The following is a 24,083-nucleotide window of genomic DNA, read 5'->3' on the forward strand; positions in this document are numbered from 1 at the left end:
TTATTCGTAGCAGCCCTTTCATTCTGAAATGCTCTCTCTTCTAAAATTTATGAGGTGCCTAACAATTTTGATCTTTTAAGCTCCAGTTAAAAAGATCATCCGCTTCCCCAGTATACATCTGTGCATCTTTCATCTTCTATATTTCATATTCTATATTCATCTACTTCAATCTTCCTTCTGAAATCTGAAGTTAGCAGCACATAAGGAGCATGTTATGTATCCTCGGCCTCCTGAATCTTCCAATCAAACGGACGGAGCCTGATGCTATTTAAGGAGCGACAAAACGGGAGTTATATTCGAGCTTGGGCTGCCCTGCCAAATGCTCACTAGTTAATCAGCTTACCTCTTTATAATTAGATTTGGTTTCTTCTGGTGTCACTGTTGTCACTGGTATTATGAAAGATAAACTGGAGGTGGATGATACTTGGCTGATGGTGTCTTCACAAGACGAGGAAGATCGGACGGGTGACTAGTGGACCCCATAAAGAAATCAAAAGGAGAAAGTTGGCTGCGTTCCTCATTTATTTAACAGCTGATCAGGAGGATATTTTTAAGCTAAGAGTTGGGACCAATTCTTTGAATTACCTGAGAAGCATGTTGTCCTTTTTCAAAAGTGAGGTAGTTCAGTTCCATTAAGGAAACAATCTGCAGAGAGATTAAAACCCAATGAGCAAGAAGTGCAGATCTCAAGAAATTAACCCCCTGGATATCATATATGCTACCAGCAAATAAATAAACTAAGTTCATAGATGGTGCTAAATTATAATAAAGTCTGTTTTCAGAAAACTTAAGAGAAGCTAGTCAAATGCATTTCAAAAGTCACACAGTTTTTTTATAGCTTCACAACATAAATTTAGGCAAAGTGAGAAAAAAAATTAAGCCAAGCAGAATGGTATTAAACTTGAACTGCTTAGGCTTTTAAGGTGTCACAAGATTGCTTGTTTTTATTAATTTGTATTGAAGATGCTAAAAAAACAAAGAGGAAAACTTTGAGGACTTTTACTGTGCATAAAAGCAAATATAAGAGTACATAGATGGAGATTCTATATTTCTCTTTTAGCTCTTCTGTGTGTATGAGTATGTATAAAACACAACTATGACCTTTCTCCAACATTAGCAATCAGAAGCTACTTTCAAATGGCTGTGCAAAGCTGTTTCTTTTTTAAAAATAAGTTCTCCTTAAAAACCAGAACAAAATATGTTTAAAGAAAGAACAGATCATGTGGAGGGCACTACAAAAGTTGTGGGCCACGACCCGAGGGTTGGAGCACCCTGCTTTATAGCACTCTCTGGGCAGTTTACACTGTCAGCATATTTCCCCCAACATCTGGGTTCTCATTTTACCAACTTCAGATGGATAGAAGGCTAGACTAACTTTGAGCCAGTCAGGACTGACCTTCAGGCTGTAGGCAGAGTCAGCCTGCAATACTGCATTCTAACCACTGCGTCACCTTGGCTCTTTTATTTAATTATTGTTGTAATATCCACTAAGGACTCTGCCCTCTCTGCAATTAAACAGTGAGAATATGCAGGATGTCTTGGCTTCAAAGCATCCTAAGAACATTCTAGTTGGTTAAAAAGTACCGTTGAATTTAATGCACATTGCACAGGTGTCTCTTTCATCCGGTTCAGAATGCCTGGGTTGGCTCCATTCTGCAGGAGGACTTCGATAATCCCTTGGTAGCCCCAGCGAGCAGCTATGTGAAGAGGAGTGTCTCCTTTTTCATTACCAATATCTAACTTGCAAGAATGGACATCATAATAAACCAGAGCCTTGACGCACTACGAAGTTAAAACAGAACAACCAAGATAAGAACTTTGCACGAAAGCCATGGCTTATACACAGCCCGATGGAAGCTGCTGCTTTGCATTTTATCCATCCAGAGATTTATTTATCCAGGGATTAATCCTGCTGTGCCATGAATGCTTCCTCTCAGACAACACACACACACAACAAGGTTAAGCACACCACGCACACAGTTCACACATTTTTTCCATATAACAAAAGAGCAAGGAGGTTGCCTGTTCTAAACATTTCCCTCAAGATTTTGACTTTCAAAGAACCACAACAGCAACAGAGCCACTGTCAAAAGACACCCATGTCTTCATCCAGACTATCTTCGGATTTTTTACCCCCATGGAATGTTTTTTTTTAATAAAGTTTTATTTGAGTTTTCACACATACAAAATACAAGTAAAACATCTTTTTTGAAAATAGCACGGTCCCGGGTTGAACTTCTTTATACAGACACAAAACTCAATTTTATGCTCCTTTTTGTGTTCTATCTATTCCATATCTTATACTATTTTACATTTTCTATATAGTTTTTCCCCTCTTTTAATTTTCTCAATTTTATTTTGATTATCTCATCTCAATTCAAATCATATTTATACTTTTGTCTGTTCTGTTTCAATTTCATATTATCTTTTCTCATTAAACAAATTTTCTCCTGTAGTTACTAATTGGAATATGACACCTTTATATCTTTTAATTACATCCATTCAACTCTTATTTAAACTTCAATATATACCTTGAGTTTATGACCTTCAATATAATACATAATACATAACTTCCAATCGAATTCTGCTTAGTACATTCTTATAATACACACTATATTCTTTAAAAAAAAAAAAGAAAGATTGTAAATATATGTTATAAACCCTCATTCCATTCCAGTTCAGTTCTATCATTAATAATCATTAAAATCTTAACATCTTTAACACTTCTTTTCAATTAAATATCATACTTCCTTAAAAACACATATAATCTCCATAATTAATTTTTCCCTTATTTCTCTTCACATATGTTTTATAAATCATTAAATATACCTTTTGTTACATTTATTTATTGACAAGCATTCCACTGAATCACGATAGCTATTTTATCAGACATTTTAATCATACATTGTTTCATATTTTCTAAAATTATTTCTGCTTCTAATATAACCATACTATCTTATGTACCTTTGCAGAATTCCTTTTTCCATTAAGTTTTCACCCATTATCTCTAAATAGGCCGTTTCTCTATATTTTGCTTCTGTCCTTTATAACTTCTTTTCCTTTCTTTCTTCCCTCTCATCTTCTCCCTCCCTTTTTACCCCCTTGTCTCTCTAGTTCTAATTCTCTCTTCTGCATTTCCCTCTTCTGTTGCTTTCTGATTTTATACTTATTTTTCACTCTATTATATTTTTTTTGGAGTTGTTTTTCCCAATCTTAAACTTTCCATTCTCTTTCCCCCCTTTCCTTTTTTCCCCCCACCTAAGATTACTTGTTCATTAAAGATGGCTTCTTCTTTGTCGCAATCTTCTTGTTCTGCAGGCATTTCTTGTTGTTTCTCATAATTCCAAATCTCCATTTCTAAAAACTGAAATATGAAGCCAAAAGAACCTCTCCCTTCTTGTGCATCTTCTTTGTACTTTTTAAGTTCCATTTTCAGTTCTTCTAAAAGTGGAGCCATTTTAAACAGTTTTAAACAACCACCCGATTGATTTTAGTCATTCAAAACAATAACCAAGAATCCAGAAATCATCAAGTAATCCAGATAGTCCCGAGTTATATCTTCTTATTTCTTTTTCGACTTTCTCTTCCTGGGGTTTTTGTTGTGATATTTCAGTTAGAATGTATCTTTTGGAAGTCTTGTTGAGATTTTGCTATAAGTTCTTTTTTAATTCCAGGCAGTCTCCTCCCTTCCAGATCCTACCCTTTTATTCTCTTTCTCTCCTTTCCTGTTTTCAAAAGCTTTTAATTATCCAGAAATCTTATTATCCCTTTGACTTTTTATTTTCAGCATTAAATGCCTATTGATGTCAAAGTGGATTTTTTTCCAATTTCTTGCTTAAGTCTCTTAGCTGTCAGTATAGGAAAAGGAGAAAACCAAATCTTTTCCTTTTCTCTCTCCTTGAAGCTTAAAAATCTTCTTAGGGAACAATGTTATTGTTTTTTAACAGTTTCAATTCCAGGGCACCTTATTTGTTGCTTTTGCTGTTTGACCCGGTCAACCAAAACTTTCTCTTCTATTCTTCCTCCTGCACATTCTTTTCCGGTCGAGTTCTTCTTTGTGGTGGCCACATTTCTGACCACCGCTGTAACCGCCTTCGGGAAAGGGAGTAATGGCCAGCTGGGGAGGAGAGATGCGGCTCTCCTCAACCCTGCAGGCAGTCTCCCCCCTCTTCACCACCTCTACGGGGTGGCTTAGCCCCGAAACCAGATGGCTCGGGGCGCTCCAGCGGCGAGCACGGATCGAAGCCTCGCAGAAATGAGGTTTCAGTCTGTCGCTGAAGAAGCTCAAACCGGAAGGCCCCCATGGAATGTTTTAATTACTGCAATTTTGTGTTAGCATGCATTGGATTTAATGTGTTTCAGAGAAATCTTGAACAGCTAGTAGTGATGTCTTGAGCACAGGAAATGGAGAAAGAATGGTGTAAAAATAATTTAAATCAATTAATAGCCTATTTTTATGTTTTGTATCTGCAAGAATAACTGAACACTTGATAGGAAAAGAAACTAAAACATTTGGAATTTGCTTGCCCCTCAAATGAGATGGAAAAGAAAGTTATGGTCCAAATGACACTCATTAGCTTCAGCGGGCATCTCCAATCTTGACAATTTTAAGACTTGCAGATTTCAACTCTCAGAATTCCTCAGCCAGGAATTGTCTTAAAGTTGACAAGACTGGAGACCCTTGAATTACAGAACTGAAGGACACCTATAAGAACTGCTGTTTTAAATGATCTACTTACATCCTCATGCCCATAAATGCAGGCTAAATGGAGTGCAGTGTTGCCATTATTATCCTGCGCTTCCGTGCTTGATTTATAATGTAACAAGAGAAGCTGAAAATAAAAGGAAAAAGCCAATGTTATCCAGAGAAGAAGTCATAACAGGCTGGTATCTACTGGGCATCTTATCATTTCTGAAATCAAATGAAATGACTAATTCCCATCTTCCCTTTCAGCTACCTTTTTTTGACCGAGTTGCAAACTGGGATGAAAACATCTCACTTTGCACTACTGAAAAACCAAGGTAGAGTTACCACCTAGCTACCCAGACCTCCCTACCAATAGCTAAACACTTCTTAGCACTTCAAAGAACAGCTACAGAAAATAAAAATTCCTTAAGCTAAGTTAATCAGTGGAACAACTTATCTCTAGAAATTGTGGGTTTTCCGTCACTGGAGGTTTTTAAGAAGAGACTGGATAGCCATTTGTCTGAAATGGTATGTATAGAATTTCCAGCCTGAGCAGAGGATTAGACTAGAAGAGGTCCCTTCCAACTTCGTTATTCTGTTAAATTAATACATAATTTCTGGCAAAATGGGACTTCACTGCTGTCCTTCAAAAAGTCACCTTAAATAATGGTTGGCACCAACTCCAGAGATTTCAAGCTACTCTGTAATTTTACATCCAACTGTTCCAAGAATGGGTTTGATGCATGGCCTTTGCCTTTTACATCCTCTTTCCATTTTTCACACCTCCATCCACGCTCACTTCTAAAGAATCTTGCACGCTACTTTTGCCAACTAGAATAATGCCTCAAGATGAAGAAGCTCACCAAAAGCTACCACCTCCTGCAAAATTCACAGGTTATTATGGATGATAACGATGACGAAATTTCCAGGGCCCAGTCTAATTGAGGTACAGCCCCTGTGCTGCCTATTTGCGCATCTAGAAGGCACAGACACAAAATGGCTGACTCATGTATTTATCCAAGGGTTGCCAAAGGAGAAATGATGAGTGCCAAGACTTCCATTTACTAAATAAATAAGTCCTTCTACAGTGTTCTTCACCGTATCAGTGAAGGCCCAATGACACTGTTGCCAATAAAAATGATTCTGAAAGCTGGCATTTTGCTCTGATGCAGCTTTCTCTTTTATTAAAAGAACTTTTAAGTTAAGAGCTTCAAGAAACCTGACGCTGGTCAAGAGCAGAGGTGGCTGGAACAATTCGGGAATGAATGACTTTGGAAACATCTGAAGCACTTTTCATGGAATTTACATTTTACAACAATGAATTGTTTTCTCCAGTCCAGCTCCCCAGCCCCCCAATTCCTGAATCCCCCAAAATGGTAGAAGATGCAGCTTCATCAATCAAAGTGTTTTATTTGTGTCTGGCTATTTATGGAAATGTTATTGCATGCCCTGCAAAAGATAACAGGAAGCGAGCACAGAAGAAGTGAAGGCCAAATACATCCGTTCTTTGGGCTGCAGGCCAGCGTCAGCATGAAAGCATTTTTTTTTCCCATATGCAGGGCCAACACTTCCATTAGGTAAAGTGGGGCCACCAACTGTTAAGAGGAAAGGCAAGGACAGGGAATAGAAGCCAACGGTTAGCAAAGAATACCTCAGTTAATATGAACATGGCTGAGGACTCTGGGAGGGATAGTCCACCCAGCTGAGACTGAAGAAAGTGAGGGTTAGGTTAGGGCTTGAAGTTAAAACAGCACTGAAAAATGGGGCTTACGGCCGTTTTCCCCACTTAGGACTGTGATAGCATCCCCATGGTCATGTGATCAAAGTTCAGACGCTTGGCAACTGGCATGTATTTATGACGGTTGCAGTGTCATGGAGTCACGTGATCCCCTTTTGCGACCTTTTAACCAGCCAAGTCCACGGGGGAGCCCAATTCACTTAACAACTATTTATTTAGGGTATGGCACGTGTTAGCCAGCGATCACCAAGGTGGCTGACTCCCTCTGTGGAAAGAATTTTTTCGGGCAGTGTTATCTTTAGCCGCGGGATGCCTGAATGCCGGTAGGCATTCAGGGGAGGCTCCTTTCTTATCCCTGCGCAGATTATTCACTCACGGGAATCGAACCTCCAAGCTGCCGACTTCAGCAGTGTGCAAGCCACTGTCTTACCACGTGAGCCACCACGGCCCCACTTAACTGTGTTACTAACTTATTAACTGCCATGATTCACTTAACAACTGTGGCAAGGAAAGTCGTAAAATGGGACAAAACTCTTAACAAGTCTTGCTTAGCCACAGAAAATTTGGGCTCAATTATGGCCATAAGTCGAGGACTACTTGTATGATAGGATAGGATAGGATAGGATAGGATAGGATAGGATAGAATAGAATAGAATAGAATAGAATAGAATAGAATAGAATAGAATAGAATAGAATAGAATAGAATAGAATAGAATAGAATTCCTTCTTGGCCAAGTTGATTAAACAAAAAAGCCATCATTCCACTATTAAAGCAACTGAGCCCAGATTTTGCTTTCGAGTGACTCCACGCTGAAAAACACCTATGTAGATGTTCTTTGTGTCTGTCTGTAAATAAACATGAAATTACACATAGCACAACAGGATTCACAAACTGTTTGTTGCTTACTGTAACATTCTGATATCCCTTTTGACAGGCGAGATGAAGGGGGGTTGACCCGTGGTAATCCGTGGCAGTGACAACAGCTCCTTTGGAGACCAACAAGTCAATTAACGGGGCTTGTCCTGGGGAGGAAAGAAATTTGCTCATTACCACCCAAAGGATAGCATGCGGCTGTGGTTTTTTGTTTTTTGTTTTTAAAAAGCATGTTGCGTTTTCAGAATCGGTCTGAGAGCGTAAGGATTTTCTCCTTATCCTTCCTGTGCAGACTGTGTGATACAGATACTCAACTACCACAATGGAGGCCAAACTTTACGTTGCAAAGCAAGAAATTGGATAAGGGAGCTCTGCCACCATTCCATGGCTTTTCTTGTCGCATTTGTTAACTGAATCGCGGCAGCGGTTAAATTAAGTCACCCAGGTGTGAAGTGAACCTGGCTTCCTATATTGGCTTTGCTGGGTCAGAAGATCGCAAAAGAGGATTGCTTTGCTGGCTGGGGAATTCTGGGAGTTGAAGTCCACCAGGCTTAAAGTTACCAAGGTTGGAGACCCCTGGTTTACACAGAACATATTATTAATTCTTAAATAGCATTTAAAATATTTTTATTTTGCTTTTTTCTTCTCTTTCTTTATTTTGCAAATGTATATATGGTAGCTCATTTCAGTAAAGTAAGTCTGGGCGGCCAACCAAACATAAAGCAAACCCAAACATGTAACAGTATTAAAAATAAACAACAAAAAAAGACCAACCAATAATGTTTCAAACAGTATAAAGAAAAACATAAGAGACTGGGCTCTGCTGGGCTCTTTGCTCTAAAGGGATTGAAACTTTCAAGATACCTAACTAACAGAGCTAAAGGATTTCTCACTGGATTGGAAAAGGCCACAACATTTGAAAAATGAAAAAAAAAAAAAATTGCAGCGCTCACCATAAATAGCAGCTACATGGAGTGGAGTAAATCCCTGATCGTCTCTAGAAAATGGTGTAACAATCGAAGGATCATTCAGCTTCCTTAAAGCAATGATAAAAGACACAATCAAACTCAAGCAGAATACCAGTGTTTTAATATCCTCACAGCTTTTTTTGTCCACAAGAAGCACTATAACATGGGACACGGTGGTTGCAAGGCCACCCATTATAATTCTGCTGTCCTCTGGACTTGCTCTTCTATCAGCTTCAATTCTTTCCTCCTAAAAATAATGGCATCACCATCGGCATTGACAAATTCACCACCTGTCAATTGCAAAAGGCAGCTTTACTTGGAACAGCTTACATCCTGCGACCGATACCTCTAACACCATCAAACACCCACACCTGGGTATCCTAGGTCCTCGGGAAGGACTCGATAGGTGGATAAAAATGGCAAATCCAGTCTGAACTCTACGACAAACAATAATACTGGCATATCTTACTAAGCCTTATGAAGATGACTGAATGAATTCCTGAATAATCCTCATGCACATGCAGACCAAAATCTGGCATTAAATCTGAAATAAGCCACTGAAGGCAGAATCAAATGTCTTAACTTACTTTCTGAATCACTGGGGATAAACTCTTGGAGAGAGAGAGAAAAAATACTCTTACCCAGAAACTAGCTTCTCACATTTGTCACAAAAGCAGAGCGGATGGCACATGTTTTGCAAAGCATCTTTATCGCTGTCTCCTTGACTCAATAAGCGTTCTACTTCTTCTTGGTTGCCTGAAGCAACTTGCTGCAAAGAAGAATGAGAGAGAGAGACACATCTGGGCAGGCTCAAAACCCAAAACTCAAACAGAGAAAACACCAGAAGAGGAGAAAGTCCTTGGAGAACCCTAAGAAGGACTCAAGGTCAGTTCTCACATCACAGCAATTGTAGAAGAGTCGGTGTATTTCCATCCCAAGTCCCTAGTTTATTGTCTATCCTAGACTGCATATCCACTGTGACATCTCTGTAATTGTTAAACTGTATTGTTGAGGTATGTAAGTGACTTACATTCCTAACATGTATAAACTAACAGATGTCTACTCAAGTCTTCCCAAGAACAATATGCCTTATTCAAGCTGAACAGGCATAAATAATTTCCTCCAATTGCTATATGAAGTCCTATTGGAACTGTGGTTCCAATATACCTGGAAAAAAAATAGGTAGGAAAAGGCAGGTGTGAGATTAAAGCTTTGCTCTCCAGGATACATTTCCATAAGCTATTTTTAAAATGTAAGAATTACACCATTTAACAAGATAGGAGCGGTGTCCAAAAAATACTGATTATTTGGATACTTGGAGGCTTCTAAGATGAGACTTGACAGTCACTTGTCTGGAATAGTATAGTCTCCTGCTTGAGCAAGTGGTTGGACTAGAAGATCTCCAAGGACCCTTCCAACTTTTGTTATTCTGTTATTTCTGATAAAAAACATATTTAATGTTATTAACATGACTTACTACCCCAGAACGGGTTAACCAAACCCTTTCTTAGGATCACATAACTTCATTTGAAAATGTGGATTGAAGTGTGGATTCATCTCTCTATTTACAACATTCCCAAAGAAGCAGATTAAAAAATAAAAATCCTACATACAACTTCAACAGCAATAAAAGGATAACATCAAACTGATTCATCAACTTCTCTCTTGCCAGCAAAGCCATAATCAGCTCCAAACAAACTCTCAACACATTAAAGTTTAAATATTTAACTAAAAAAGGGGGACTTTAATAATATGCCCACAGAGATCACTCCTAGGAAAGCTTCTCTTCCAGCCTCCTCTTCCCAGTGGAAGATAATTAAGTAGGAGGAGAAATCACACAGGCACTGTTTTGAAAAATATATATAATTAAAGCCATATTCCACCAAGAGTGATGCTACTCTGATTAAAGCATCCATTATGGCACATAATAAAAATGGCACAGGAAAGATAATTCCAAAACACCCAATTTTAGTCCACATATAGCCGTGGTGGAGATAGTCCTCCAGCCCGTTACTGGGAAAAGCATAATATTTAGTTAGTTCTTGCTGAGCTAATCCAACAGCTATGCAATCCAAACCTTAAACAAGCAGTCAATCGGGGTAGTGGACAGTTGAGAGAGAAGATTCATTCTTTGTCTTAAGAACAGCTTTTCACTAAATCCTTCAGATCCCTACAAAAGGAAAAGAGAGAGAAGCTATTAGCTACTGGAAATGTTTAACTAAAAACAGGTATTTGCAAAACCTGTTTTTTTCCCACTGATTTAACAGATGTCAGATCTGTTTAAACTGGTGAATTCCATTTTAAAGCCTAACTCTCAAAATTGAACACTAGCCATTTTCTTGCACCGAAGGATGGGTTTTCAGTTTTAATCTAACCAATGAATAAATGAATTCCATCTTTCAACCAAAAGCTTACGAATATGTAGAATCCTAAAAAAAGTGAGCATTAAGAAAAATAAAATCACCACCGAAGAGAGGACCGCAATGTCATCAGAGGAAACTTCTGCTCTTTTACCAACTATGTTATTGTTTAGATGTATATCCTGACTCTTTTAGAGAAGCTCAAAGTGACATACTTAAGGAATCCTTTTATCTTACAATGCAATTCTGAAGGGTGTGGTAGCCTGAGGTTGCCAAGCATTCTTCTGCAGCAGGCAAGGGCCTCCTGCTTGTTGTCCAACATCTTAACCACTACCCTGCATTGTCTCCAGTTTTATATTAAAAGTTCGAGCAGCATCTGCATGTCAGAACCTCATTTAAAAATCAGACTGCTGGAACATAGCCTTCCTTGCATCAAAAAGGTCCTATTTCTAATTTTGTATCAGTAGGGATTTATTTGTGGCCACAGATGAAAGTTTTATTGACAGTAACCATTCTCAGACAGGGATTGTAATTAAATTTTCTCATTTAACAGTCCTCTTGCAATGGAGTTTTTAATCAGCCATGTTCATACTATTTTTTACAGAGTACAAAAATAGATACAGGTAATCCTTCACTTACAAGGAGCAATGGTAGCACTGTGGTTAGAATGCAGTATTGCAGGCTAATTCTGCTGACTGCCAGCAGTTCGATCCTGACCACCATCCAACTTTCTGATGTGGTAAAATGAGGACCCGAATCGTTGGGGGCAATATGGTGATTATGTGAACCACTTAGAGAGGGTTCTAAAGCACTGTGAAGTGGTATATGTCTAAGTGCTATTGCTCCAACCAGAATTGGAACCAGAATTTCTTTGGCTAACCAGGGCAGTTAAAATAAATCACAGCCAAATTTACAAACTTTTTTGCCATGGTTGTTAAGAAAATCATTGCCGTTGTTAATTTAGCTTCCTCCATTGACTTTGCTCAATGGAAGCTGTGTGAAAAGGTTGCAAAAGGTGATCACATGACCTGGGATGCTGCAACTGCCATAAATACATACCAGTTCCCAAGCACCCAAATTTTGATCATGTGACGATGGAGGAGCTGTGACAGTTTTGTGAAAACCGGTAGTAAGTCGCTTTTTAAATGCCATTTTAACTTCCTTACTACCGCTAATAGGTTTGCCATGCCCTTGTCTACTGCTTCTTATTTTATTATAAAATTTGTTTTCATTTGTTTGGTCAACCATGTTGAGTAATTCTCTCCCAAGAAGGTAAAAATATAGCGAATCAACTGTGAAATGATATGTTGAACAGGTAAGAGAACGAAAGCTGTAACAGTGGTAGAGTGTGAAAGTCTCTCTCATGCCAGTCGGAAGAAAGAACTAAGTTTACATTTTAGATTAGTATGTCATGTGTCAACTTACTTGGCTTGGAAACCATCATTTCTAGTTACCATGAAGTCTGAACTTGGCCACAGTGATTCATTTAAGGCTCAGCATGTATTTTGTAATCAACTGTGCTCTAATGACACCATTCACCTCTATACTAAGCTAATATGCTGGCCTACGTCTATAAGAAAGGTTTGGTTTGATTTGCACTAAGCTAAACGCAAATGAGATGCTTTTGCTCAGCACATTGTGCTAGTGTTGATCTAGATGATGGATCTCATCTCCTGAAGATTTCTCACCCATGTTTCAGATTAGAACAGGCCACCTGGTGACCTCTGGGTATTTCAGCTAGCTATTCTAGAAATCCTTACAGGTGGAGCTCTCGCCTCATACTCAGGAGGCTGTGAGTGCGATCCTAGGTAGAGGTGGATATTTTTCTCTCTGGATACGATGAGAATATATTTGCTGAATATAACTCCGCACTGGCAACAGGAAGGGCATCCGGTCAGTAAACACTCAGCTCCATTCAGTTGCCCAGACTTCACTCCACAAGGGATTATGGGTCATTAAAAGGAGATGATGATTCCAGAAATCCTTGGGTATATGCTCAACAAAACATAGGAGTCAAGGATGAGAAACTTGGTCCTTCTAGGTGTGTCATTCACTAACAGATCCTGACAGCACAGCCCATGAACAGCTGAAGTCCAACATCTTTGGTGTATACTTGGCTGGAGAAGACAGCCTTCACACTTTATAGCCCAGGGGATTATATACCTGTCTTTTCCCCCCTTCAAATCTCTGGAAAAATTGCAGCCTGAATCAAGACCAATTGCAGACCAGTTTGTAATGAAGCGACATTAGCAAGTCAGCTTAGATCAATTCTAGTTGATAAGGAATATTACTCATTTCCTTTTCTTATACCACCCCAAACTAGTTCAACTTTCAGATTGAGATATATGCAATACTTTGCTAAATCATTTTGGCGTAATCTGACTCCTCACAAGATTTAAGTTATTTTCAAGCAATAAAGGGGTAGAAACCAGCATCGCAAGCTCCCAGCATATATTTGACCAAACATTTTCCTTACTTCCTAAGTTTAGTTTAGTTTGCTTTATTGTCACTGAGCAGATAGATTGAATAAACTACAGTTCAGTTATCATGACTAAATCTGTCATGTAAGCACAGCATTGAGGATTTAAATGCAAGTTAGGCCAAAGAGGATGAAGCATGAAACTCATGGAATTGGCACACTACAAATCCAGATCTTCTGCAAAGAAACATAGCCATTCATGATTTGCCCTTCAGGGGTTCTATGTTCTAACGTCCAAAATAAGTTTTAAAAACTGAGGTTTAGATAGTTGCGTTTAGGCAAAAATACCCCCCAAAAAATTAAACAAGTATTGGGAAACTGGGTATGTTTTATTGACTCGTTTTACTTTAAAGAACTGCACACATTCTCAAATTTATCAATGTGTTTTATTTTACAGAAGGCAGCAAACCCCTCCATCATCCCAACACATTTTTTGCCTTAAACTTCTTCAGAAGTTAGCAGAGTAACAAGTTGTGAACGATCATCAAACTAGCTGCAGGCAAACTATTAATAAGTGCAACCACCATTCAATTCTGTTCCACACATCTTTCCCACTCCCCCTTTTTTTATTTAACATGGCTCTGAGATCTAACAAGCAACATTTGTGATCCACCTCTGCCATTTTAGAAAGGGAATGGCAAGCAGCGCAAGTTTGCTTGAAAAGATATCCCACCAAGAAACAAAGTGAAAGTGTTGCAAAAGTGATTTAAAGTGCAGAAGAGGAGTGAAGGAGTTTGCCAGAGAAGATCCCCAGGCCTTCAGCATCAAGTGGTCCAAAAACCAAGCCGTTAAACCCCTAAGTTCCATTCTTTGTAGATGGCTCACAAGCGCAGCTTCCATTCAGGGATCACGTCCATCTCCTCCAGCTTCGATTCAGATCAGGAGCACCTAAGGTTTTGGAAGTTTCTCTTGTCATCATCAACTTTGTAGTAACTGTATTGTCTAAAGCAGAAATGAGGAACTTGTGGCTCTTCAAAAGTTGACGAGCTACAATTTCCAACATACGTATTTTTGACCATGGAAGAGAGTCTTGAAGACCTTTCGCTTCGTGACATGGAAAATTCAACACTAGCTTAGAGTCCAGAATGCTAAATTATCTAACATTCAGAGCGATTAGATTCAACAGGCATTCTAAGTTAGAAGGGCACTACACTAACTGGCTTCAGGAACAAGATATAAGCCATGTTCTAGCAGCAGGCAGTTCCAGAACCCATCTGAGGAGGACATTTCAGTAATACTGAAAATTTGCCTTAGACCTCCACGTGATTTAAGACATATGTTTTATTCTGCAAACACCCTAACAAGTACAAAAAAAGGAGCAGGAGGTAATGATTTTATGGCTGTAAGAATATTTCCAGTCTCAAAAAGGAATAGTAACAGGTCAGTTAAATCCCTGGTCCATTAAGGGAAAATTATGGCCACTCAGAGTTCTTGATTGAGATGGGCAGGCATAGAAATTGAACAAATAAATTAACTTCACTATGCCTTAAATGCTGTGAAAGAGTTCCTTTATAACACTGCATCCAACTTTCAGCTTTAATGCAGCTAAAGCTGCTAGATTTTTATTAGATGGCATAAACTGGAAGAAAAGACAGGATGACCTATAGTAATGAAATATCTAGCAACGCTTTGAAGATAAAAAATAACCACCACTATGGTTAAAATCTGCCAGCTACCTCTACCTTCGTTCCAGAAAATACCTGGAATTGCTTACCTTATCCATCAGCTTTTTTAAAAAAAAATATCTTCAGAGTGCCTTTCAAAAGCATGAGTGCTTTCTAAAATATCTCTGCAATATCTGCTATGGTTTTAGTGACATGGGACCACAACTTCTACAAGCAAAACCATTTATTGCTGGCAGAAAATCACTGTAACTCAGCTGTATGTCTTGACACACAAAGGTTGTGGATTTAGCACTTCAACTCTCCCTCACTTAGCCCAGAATGTACAGCTGTTCAAATATATTCCACTTAATGCATCGGCAAGGCTCTAAATGATTTGACTAAGCCCAGAAAGCTGAAAACTAAAAGTGACTGTTTTTTAACTCTTAAAAAAGGACTTCTCCCAACTACTGTAATCCTAAATCAATGGTACTTTTAAATCCATCTCTGAAAAGCCCTCCATGAATTGTTGACATAGGCCAGAGGTCTCCAAACTTGGCAACATGCTCTTTTGTAAGCACAAGATCAAAGACGGATTTTTTATATATATATCAGCCTTTATAATTCCCCAGCCTAAGGCTCCAGTTGCTAAAATGCTTGAGCGGCCTACACAGGATAATAACCTGGCTTTGACAAATGAAATGTGTTTCTGAGCTAGCTCTCCAGATTCCTGTTACATGATGGCTAGAATCCTGCAGACCTACAAAAAGGGAACACTATTAGAGAGATTTTGAGGCTGGGATAGGATAGACGGCATTACAGGGACTTACTGGTGTCCTGTCAGACAGGTTTCCTTGACGGATATATTCTATTGCAGCCTCAACTGAGGTCAAGCAATATCCCAGTTCATCCTTTGCTGAGCTGCAAAATCTGAAGTTTTTGATGTAGCTCAGGTTTGCCATCCTAGACAGGGAATAAAAACTACATAAGCAATTTTCAGGAAGCAAAAAAAAAAGAAACAATTTGTGCAACTGGATCCAATTTCTATTCATTAAACAAACCTAGACGTTTTCTGATACTTGTTTTTAATTCTGCTCGAGTCTTCAGTTATAAACAAGTATTATATTTCAACTCGGATAAGTTCTGAGCTTACTCATTGCAAGGAACCAGACAGTTCTTATTTCTGTTTTATAAGGCCCATCCTGATTATCACGGTGATCCAAGAAAAATTTAAGATAGGTTCACCCATGGCACAAAGCCATGATATTCTTAAATCAGTCTTACTGGCTGGACTTGCACATTTTGCTAAGCTCTATTTACTAACCATAACAACTGAGTTTGTACAACATACAAGGCCAAAACCAAATCACGCTATGGCTGTATTCAAATTTGATACGCCTTTCAGCAATTTTTACTAAATAGTTGGGTTAACCCAATGGGTTCATCCAATGCTTTAACCTATATATCACAGGTCTCAACCATAAGCTTCCCAGAACACACTGTGTCACACACACAAAAAAGCAAACCACACTATGGCTTAATAGAGTATGTGAACTCAATCAGAATGCAGGAAATCAAAATGGCGCCCTGAAGTTTTATCTGTCATCAACATTTGGGATGTACTTCAGTCTTTGAGATCAAACATTTGTGCCCAGATTCACCAGGATATGAAATGGTAGAGTAATAGAATTTGTCTAACCATGAAAAACCAAACCAGGATTCAAGCACTTACCACATTTCTGCATATATTGATTATATAATCCATTCAAGAAAATATGGTCCAATAACATTTAGCTATTGAGCTTTAGTTTTGCCTAGTATCACCCTGCTATAAAGCTCGCCCCAATGTGTTTAGTACAAAACTCTGAAGAAGTACCACTGGGTACTGTGTGGTGCGCACGTACGAAAATGTGTGAGCTTTTAATCCTTGGTTTTGACAGTCAAAAACACAAAGAATTAAAAATCAGCTTTAAGTTATAACTGACATCCAAGAACCTGAGTATATTTCTAATGCACATAATCCATGTAATCCATGGAAAGACAGCAGTTAAGCAGCAGATGTTTCGTTTCTATCTGCATATCACGCCAAATAATGGTCAAGGTCTCTTTCATAACACCCTGTACACATTTCAAAATCTGTACCAAAAATGTTTTTGGTACATGTTTAAACTGCAGGAGTTGCTGATGCTCTGAAACAGCAAAAAAAAAAAGTATACTGTTTAGTATTCAGAAGATATTGGCATTTTTGGATGCTGCTGCTGCTATTATATTACTGTTGTTATCCTTGGAATGGATGACATTATTTCATCAGTGCTACGTCATCATCAGAGGTGGTCTTCAGCAGATTCTCACCAGTTCTGGAGAACCAGTAGTGGAAATTTTGAGCCGTTGTGAGAACTGGCAAACACCACCTCTGACTGGCCCCTCCCCCGTCTATTCTCTGCCTCCCATTGAGTCCCAGCTGATCGGCTGGGTCTTCTTTGGTTGCCCTGCACAGGAGAACGGAGCTGGAAAGCAGGTTATGGGGTGGGGAGGGAATGGACATTTTGCAGTGACCTTCTCATGCCACTCCCACCAAGCCACACCCACAGAACCGGTAGTAAAAAAATTTGAATCCCACCACTGATCATCATCATCATCATCTAGCACTGATGATGTTACTTAGTTTCAGCAATGAAATGTCTACAAGAAAACAATCGAGCTCAGAGACCACCAAGGACCCCTCATTCTGGATCATTTGAAGCTTCTGAGTGGCTTCCAAGAACATCGCCATGTAGAAGCTACTGCAATACTTGAGCTCCGAGTTCAGTGAGAATATTATTTTAGTCAGTGTGTCTATAATGTCCTGTTCAAGGAGGATTCTCTAATGATGTTTTATCAGAGCACTGATGGTGTTAGTTAGTTTGGGTAATGAAAGATCTGCAATAAAACAAACAAGCTCAGAGAGCACCAAGGACCCCTCATTTCAACCTGGAGCTACAAATATTCTTCTTTATAGAATTCTTTGAAACGGGGGAAAACAGGTTACATACCAATTAGGAATTTCTGTTTTCACAAGGAGATAGAGCAACACAGAAAGAAGATCATCGGCACACATAGTTTCCATGTTAACTGAAAGGGGAAAGAGAGAAGAAAAGAAAAGCACCCTATTTAGAAAAAAGTATCTCAATTTAGGCACCTAGAAACATGTCAGGAGATTTCCTATGGAGCGACAATGCCAAACCTCAATAAAATTATAAATTAGTGCCTCGTCTAATAATACAGTAATTCGTAGCAGTTTGGAAATGGCTTAAGAGCATTGTTCTCCCATGAAGCTACCCACAGTGGCGCAGTGGTTAGAATGGAGTACTGCAGCTAATTCTGCTGACTGCCGGCTGCCAGCAGTTTGGCAGCTCGAGTCTCACCGGCTCAAGGTGGACTCAGCCTTCCATCTTTTCGAGGTGGGTAAAATGAGGATGCAGATTGTTGGGGTCAATAGGCTGACTCTGTAAACTGCTTAGAGAGGGCTGTAAAGCACTGTGAAGTGGTATATAAGTTCTATTGCTAGCATGACCCTGTAAAACATTGCTTCTCAGCCTTAGCAATTTGAAAATGAGTGCACTTCAACTCCTAGAATTCCCCAATTATTCCAACGGTCACCGTTGGGTCAAGGATTAAGAGGATTTGAAAACACCAAGTCCAGAGGTTCAATGTCTATGGAGATTCTCCGTAACCCAGGTTGTCACAAAGATGCTTTTTTTCAGGAGTCAACTGGACTTTCTGGTTTTTCTTTGAAGATGTTTTGCTTCTCATCCAAGAAGCTTCTTCAGCTCCTATTAGGTAGTGGGGAAATGGAAGGATTTATATCCTTGCATACAGCTGGTCATTTGCATTCACCTGGATCATGACGACACAGATAAATATCCAGGTGGCCTTAAAAGAATGCAAATGACCAGCTGTCTGCAAGGAGTATAAATCCTTCCGTTCCCCACCATCCAGAGCTGAAGAAACATCTTGGATGAGAAGCGAAACGTTCAAAGAAACTCCAGAGGTTCAAGCACTACTAGCGAATTGTAATTTTTATCTCCGCACTGCATTTCTCCATACAGGGAAAAGATATTTCCACGCGAAAGTTAAGTCGCGCCCTCGGTTTTCCGAAGTAATGCAAAGCAAAATCTGGACCCTGATTCAAAAGCTCGTGGAGGAGGGTGCTTTCAAGAGCACAGAGAAGCACCTCCTTGAAACTTCATGACTTCCTCCCCACAGTGACGCACCTCTTTGACTTGGAGACTGCATGATGATGTGCACCACTTTGCGCAAGCAGTGGAGCTTCTGTTGTGGAGAGGTGCACTTGTTCAGCTGCCCCAGTTCCCGCTTGGCCCGTGGGATATTGAAACTGAAACCAGCACCGTCAGAAAGAAAAAACAGCTTAGACCGCAACAGGGGCAAAATAGAAAGAAATAACTTCTCAAAAGGTACCCAGGTTATTATCTCACGGCTGAAATTGAGCCTGCATTTAAGCGGGTCATCATGTCATCATGCCTGATTTTTATAACCTTTTTGCAGTGGTCATTAAGTGAAGTTGGCAGTTGCTAAGCAAACCCTTTGTTCCCAATGGGATATTTCTTGCCAGAAACTAGAAGTAAATGCTGCTGTACGCATCAGGTTCAGGGTTCATATATCCAAAATGAATTAACAGCCCAAAGGCAGCCATGAGCGAAAGGTTAGGCCAAGACTTATTTTAAGCAGGAATAGCAAATTGCATCCTTTGGGTTACATAATGAGATCCAGTGAAAGCCTCTAATAAAAAAGGCATGAACCCTTCCCTTCTTTTTTTGAAGAAGCAAGAAGTTGGCTGTCTCCGTTTTCCCAAGTTTATCTATCCATTCTTTCTTTGCTCTTCCCAGGAAGAAAATGAAACAAAACTGTGCTATGAAAACCCTTTAAAAAGTAGTGGAGAACTCACCTGAACTCAGGCTTGATACCCAGGTCTTTCTGCTGCAGGTCTTGTAAACTTCGGGTGATTTTGTTAAAAGCCGCATCCTAAGCAGGGAAGACATCACTGTAAATCCTGGCAGAAGAGGCTTTTAACAGAACTTCATTTACCAACCTAGCACCCCTGAGCAACCGTAGCTCCCGTGACTCTACTAGTCAACCTCTGTTTTTTTGGATTAAAAAAAAAAAGAAGCTAATATAATCCAAAGCCTCAAGCAGAAACAGTACTAATATATCACCAAGGCTGGTACAGCAGCTCCACCCCACTGCTTTGAAAGCAAGCTACCTTCCAAGCAAATCTTTTAAAATTTATTTTATTTATTTATTTTGTCAAACGCTTACAATACAATAGAAATAAGAATAAACATAAGTTTAAATACATGAAAAAGGAACTAATAATTGGGGACAATGGGACAGGGACGGTAGGCGTGGTTGTGCACTGATGCACTCCCCTTACAGACCTCTTAGGAATGGGGTGAGGTCAGTAGAGGTTAGTTTGAGGGTAAAGGAGTGGGGGTTTGAGCAGGTGACAACAGAATCAGGTATTGAGTTCCAGACATTGACTACTCTGTTGCTGAAATTGTACTTCCTGTAATCAAGTTTGGAGTGGTTTATATTTAGTTCGTATCTGTTGTGTGATGACAAAAAAAAAATGACAAAGCTATTCCTCCATGGCTTGAAAAGCTGGTAGATGGGCATCTTTGGGCAATGGATGCGTTACCACCTTCTTGCAAGAATTAAATTGTACACTGGCCAGAGCTACTCTCCAAGGGAGATGGTTAGGAAATATGAAATATATAAATAAGAATGCCGTCCTTTCTAACTTCTAGGATTTCTTGGAGAAAGCTTCTAAGAGATCCAGGGCAATACTTTAGATCAGGTTTACCCCTTTAATTCTAGGAACTTTTCACCCTAGTTTACCAAGTTCTCATGCAGAAGTTGTCAAATTAAGAATCACACATGGGAGTTTTGCAAGGAATGTCCATTCGATGCAATTTGGACCCTCCCTAACGATGCAATGATTCTTACATCCCCAGCATTGGGGACTACCCGTGTTTCCCAACATAACTTTGGCAAGGCACATCTGGGAACCTACCTCACTGGCTTCAATGGTCCCCACGTATTTGAAGATGACGTCATAGAGAGAGTGATGGACATACATCTGTACCCAGAAATAAAAAGCAAAGAAAGCATTCTGTAGGTCTACTCAAGAGGGGGAACCCAGATCCTAACAACCATCCAGGATACTCACATCCACAGCTTGTTTCATCAGGTTCATCTGAAGCTCCTGCTTTGCAAGCATTCTCTGAATTATTTGGGAGAAAAGAAAGCAGAATGAACACACAGGCTTGCCTAAGAAACACACAGCCACACATGTTTACATGCACACATCTGTACTTACAAGGTGGGAATCTCTCAACAGCTGCTGGATGCATTTGGTGTAGAGGGCGTTCACCGAATCCTGAAGATCAAAGCAAAGTGCATGGAGAAAATTGGGGTGGGGGCTAGGAATAATCAAGCATTTAAAAATAGCAGCCAAGTCTTATTGGGATAATTACACAGAATAATAGGAGAGGTATAAAAGAACATTGCAACTATGCACATCTGTGGTTCTCAATCTTTTCTTCACCATGGATCCCTTTTAAGTACCTTTTGTGGCCACAGACCAGCTACGGACCACCAAGACTTAATTCAAGATTTAAATCACAACATTTCTTCAAGCCTTCATGGACCTCATGAAAACATCACGGCACATCAGGAATCTGTGGACCCCAGGTTGAGAACCACTGGTGTGCATTACAGGTAGTCAAGTTACAAGTTTGTTTAGCGGCCATTCGAAGTTGCAACAGCACTGACAAATGTGACATGACCATTTTTCACGCTTATGACCAGTTGCAGCGTCCCCATGGTCACCAGTTGCTTGACAACTAGTTCATATTTATGATGGTTGCAGCGTCCCCCGGGGTCATGTGATGACCTCTTGAGACCTACACTTAGGCAAGAAAAAACAAAAGGACACATATAGACTGGGTGAAACCAGGCTCAATAGCAGTAACTGTGAGAGGGATCTTGGGGTCTTAGTGGACAACCAGCTAAATATGAGCCAGCAGTGTGCAGCAGCAGCCAAAAAAGGTAATGCAATCCTAAGTTTCATTAACAAAGGGATACAATCGAGATCAAGGGAGGTACTAATACCACTCTATAAAGCCCTAGTAAGGCCACACCTAGAGTACAGCATCCAGTTTTGGTCACCACACTATAAAAAAGATGTTCAGACTCCAGAAAAAGTACAGAGAACAGCAGCTAGGATGATTAGGGGACTGGAGACTAAGGCATATGAAGAACGGTTACAGGAACTGGGCATGGCCAGTCTAGGGAAGAGAAGGACCAGGGGAGACAGGATAGTAGCCTTCCAATATTTGAGGGACTGCCACAGAGAGGAGTGCGGGGTCAAGCTATTTTCCAAAGCCCCCGAAGGCCAGACAAGGAATAATGGATAAGGAGAGATTCAACCTGGAAATTAAGGAGAAACTTTCTGACAGTGAGAACAATCAACCAAAGGAACAGCTTTTGCCTTTGGAAGTTGTGGGAGCGCCATCACTTGAGACTTTCAAGAAGAGATTGGACTGCCATTTGTCAGAATGGTGTAGGGTCTCCCGCTTGGGCGAGGGGTTGGTCTAGATGACCTATAAGGTCCCTTCCAACTCTGATTATCTGTTATCCGTTACCTTCTGACTAGCAAAGTCAAGGGGAAGCCAGATTCACTTAACACACGGTGCCACTGATTTAACAACGGCAGGGATTCACTTAACAAATCTGGCAAAAAAGTCATAAAAACGACTCAACAAATTTCCCACTTAGCAACATAATTCTGGGCTCAATGGTAGTCATAACTCGAGGACAAACTGCATTCAGTGATACATCTGAGGCACTCTCAAAAAGCTGCCCAGAGTCATTTTTCAGAGTGAGATAGATCAATTTAATAAACATGAAACATTGTGGTAACACTTAAAGCTATACCCCAACTCAAATGCTTTGTAAACAAAAGTCTTGCAGGATCGTTCCACTTACACAAGCCAGCATATGACTGATTCATTTCCAAAGAAAGCAACATACTTTAGGTGACACGAATATGCCATGGCCAGAATTTCCACATACCTCCTTCCCCATATAGAAAAGATTCGGGGAAAATGTTAATTTAATGGTTTTAATCCTTTTGTCATACGCAGTTAAGTATTAAATCTATTGGAAGTGGAAATACTAACTATATAGTGCCGCAGGATTTTCCTGTCATGCTCCTTGAAAGTCCTGTGGAAAGATGCAATGGCTTTATCAAATTTTTCTGCATGCCTTCCCAAGAATTCTTTCACATCTTCCATGTTTTTCAAGGAGTAAGAGTTGGATGTCGTTGAGGGTGGTTCTGAAATGGGAAAGCGCTGGTCAGCAGACAGAAAAGTTCTTTTGTTCCCTCCAAGAATCAGAGGACAATTCACACAGTGAAATTCATAGAGGCAGGCATTAAAGGTTTACAAACTAAGATGGTTCTACTGCCAAATTTCTTCCTGGAGTCTCCTTGTTTTGTGACTTGTTGACACATTACCCCAAGTCATGGTTTGCTTAAACATGGTTGGTTGATTAAGCCACAATTAGCTGGATTTCCACAGCACCAAACAAAATTTAGACACCAAGATGGCCGGGTTCATTCAAGCCAAGCCAAAACTCAATGAAACCATGTTATGATTGAATGCAATGGGTGAACCTAGCTGCAGATAAATTGTTCCTCATAACTGTGTAGAGAATTTAAGCTTCATTCCTGCAGGTTCATTATTGTATTTTTATGATTCTCTTTCAGGCTGAAAAAATAGTTTACTCATATAGAGAGAGGAGGCATTCAAAAACTGATCAAGCACCTATGGTCAGTGCTGAGAAAAACCTTTACCTTTATTTTCATGTTTTTCTAGAGGATGAGCTATGCAAAGGATGTTAAAGCTCTCTTCCCTGTCATTATAAAACGTTTCCTCAAATAGAATAGGTATGGAGCAACGGTGGTTAAATTCACCCCCAAGGATGATCATGTTTCCTTGTATAAAGACTTCCTATATAGGGAAAGAGAGAGAAAGAAAAATTCAATAACTAAGTAGAGCAAAAAGTAAAAACACCACCATAAGCAACATAAGACCTGCAGGCTCAGAGGCGCCAACAATATTCCCAAAATAGTATCTATAGATGTCCAAAATTAAATCAAGATTTAAAAATAGACAAAGTCTACCAGATCATTTACTCTCATGAGGAGAAATAACTGCTAAAATATCATTAGATTACGATTAAGAAGATTGAAATCACGATGGCTATCATACCTGGTCTGCAATTGTTCAGGAAGCCACTAAATATAGCAAAATAT

At 39.6% G+C, this 24,083-nt stretch overlaps 1 protein-coding gene across 6 annotated transcripts in view; it reads right to left on the reverse strand.

Annotated features, from left to right (window-relative positions):
- The window catches only part of ANKRD27 (ankyrin repeat domain 27), a 45,590-nt gene that overhangs the window by 13,891 nt on the left and 7,616 nt on the right, over positions 1-24,083 (reverse strand). For all 6 annotated transcript variants that reach the window (XM_087971528.1, XM_087971526.1, XM_026675923.2 and 3 more), the window contains exons 4-20: positions 23,622-23,778; positions 22,948-23,102; positions 21,084-21,143; positions 20,934-20,987; positions 20,778-20,843; positions 19,653-19,729; positions 18,961-19,082; positions 17,740-17,818; positions 15,538-15,670; positions 10,345-10,437; positions 8,909-9,036; positions 8,253-8,335; positions 7,333-7,448; positions 4,740-4,832; positions 1,585-1,782; positions 586-645; positions 344-469 (exon numbers count right to left, since the gene is read on the reverse strand). In XM_087971528.1, coding sequence (XP_087827654.1) covers positions 344-469; positions 586-645; positions 1,585-1,782; positions 4,740-4,832; positions 7,333-7,448; positions 8,253-8,335; positions 8,909-9,036; positions 10,345-10,437; positions 15,538-15,670; positions 17,740-17,818; positions 18,961-19,082; positions 19,653-19,729; positions 20,778-20,843; positions 20,934-20,987; positions 21,084-21,143; positions 22,948-23,102; positions 23,622-23,778 — 1,800 coding nt within the window. The remainder of the gene's footprint in view (positions 1-343; positions 470-585; positions 646-1,584; positions 1,783-4,739; positions 4,833-7,332; positions 7,449-8,252; positions 8,336-8,908; positions 9,037-10,344; positions 10,438-15,537; positions 15,671-17,739; positions 17,819-18,960; positions 19,083-19,652; positions 19,730-20,777; positions 20,844-20,933; positions 20,988-21,083; positions 21,144-22,947; positions 23,103-23,621; positions 23,779-24,083) is intronic.

The sequence above is a fragment of the Notechis scutatus genome, chromosome 9 (genome assembly GCF_049901735.1).
Source record: "Notechis scutatus isolate UNSWTSFEM ecotype Mainland chromosome 9, rNotScu1.2, whole genome shotgun sequence".
Lineage (NCBI taxonomy): Eukaryota > Metazoa > Chordata > Lepidosauria > Squamata > Elapidae > Notechis > Notechis scutatus.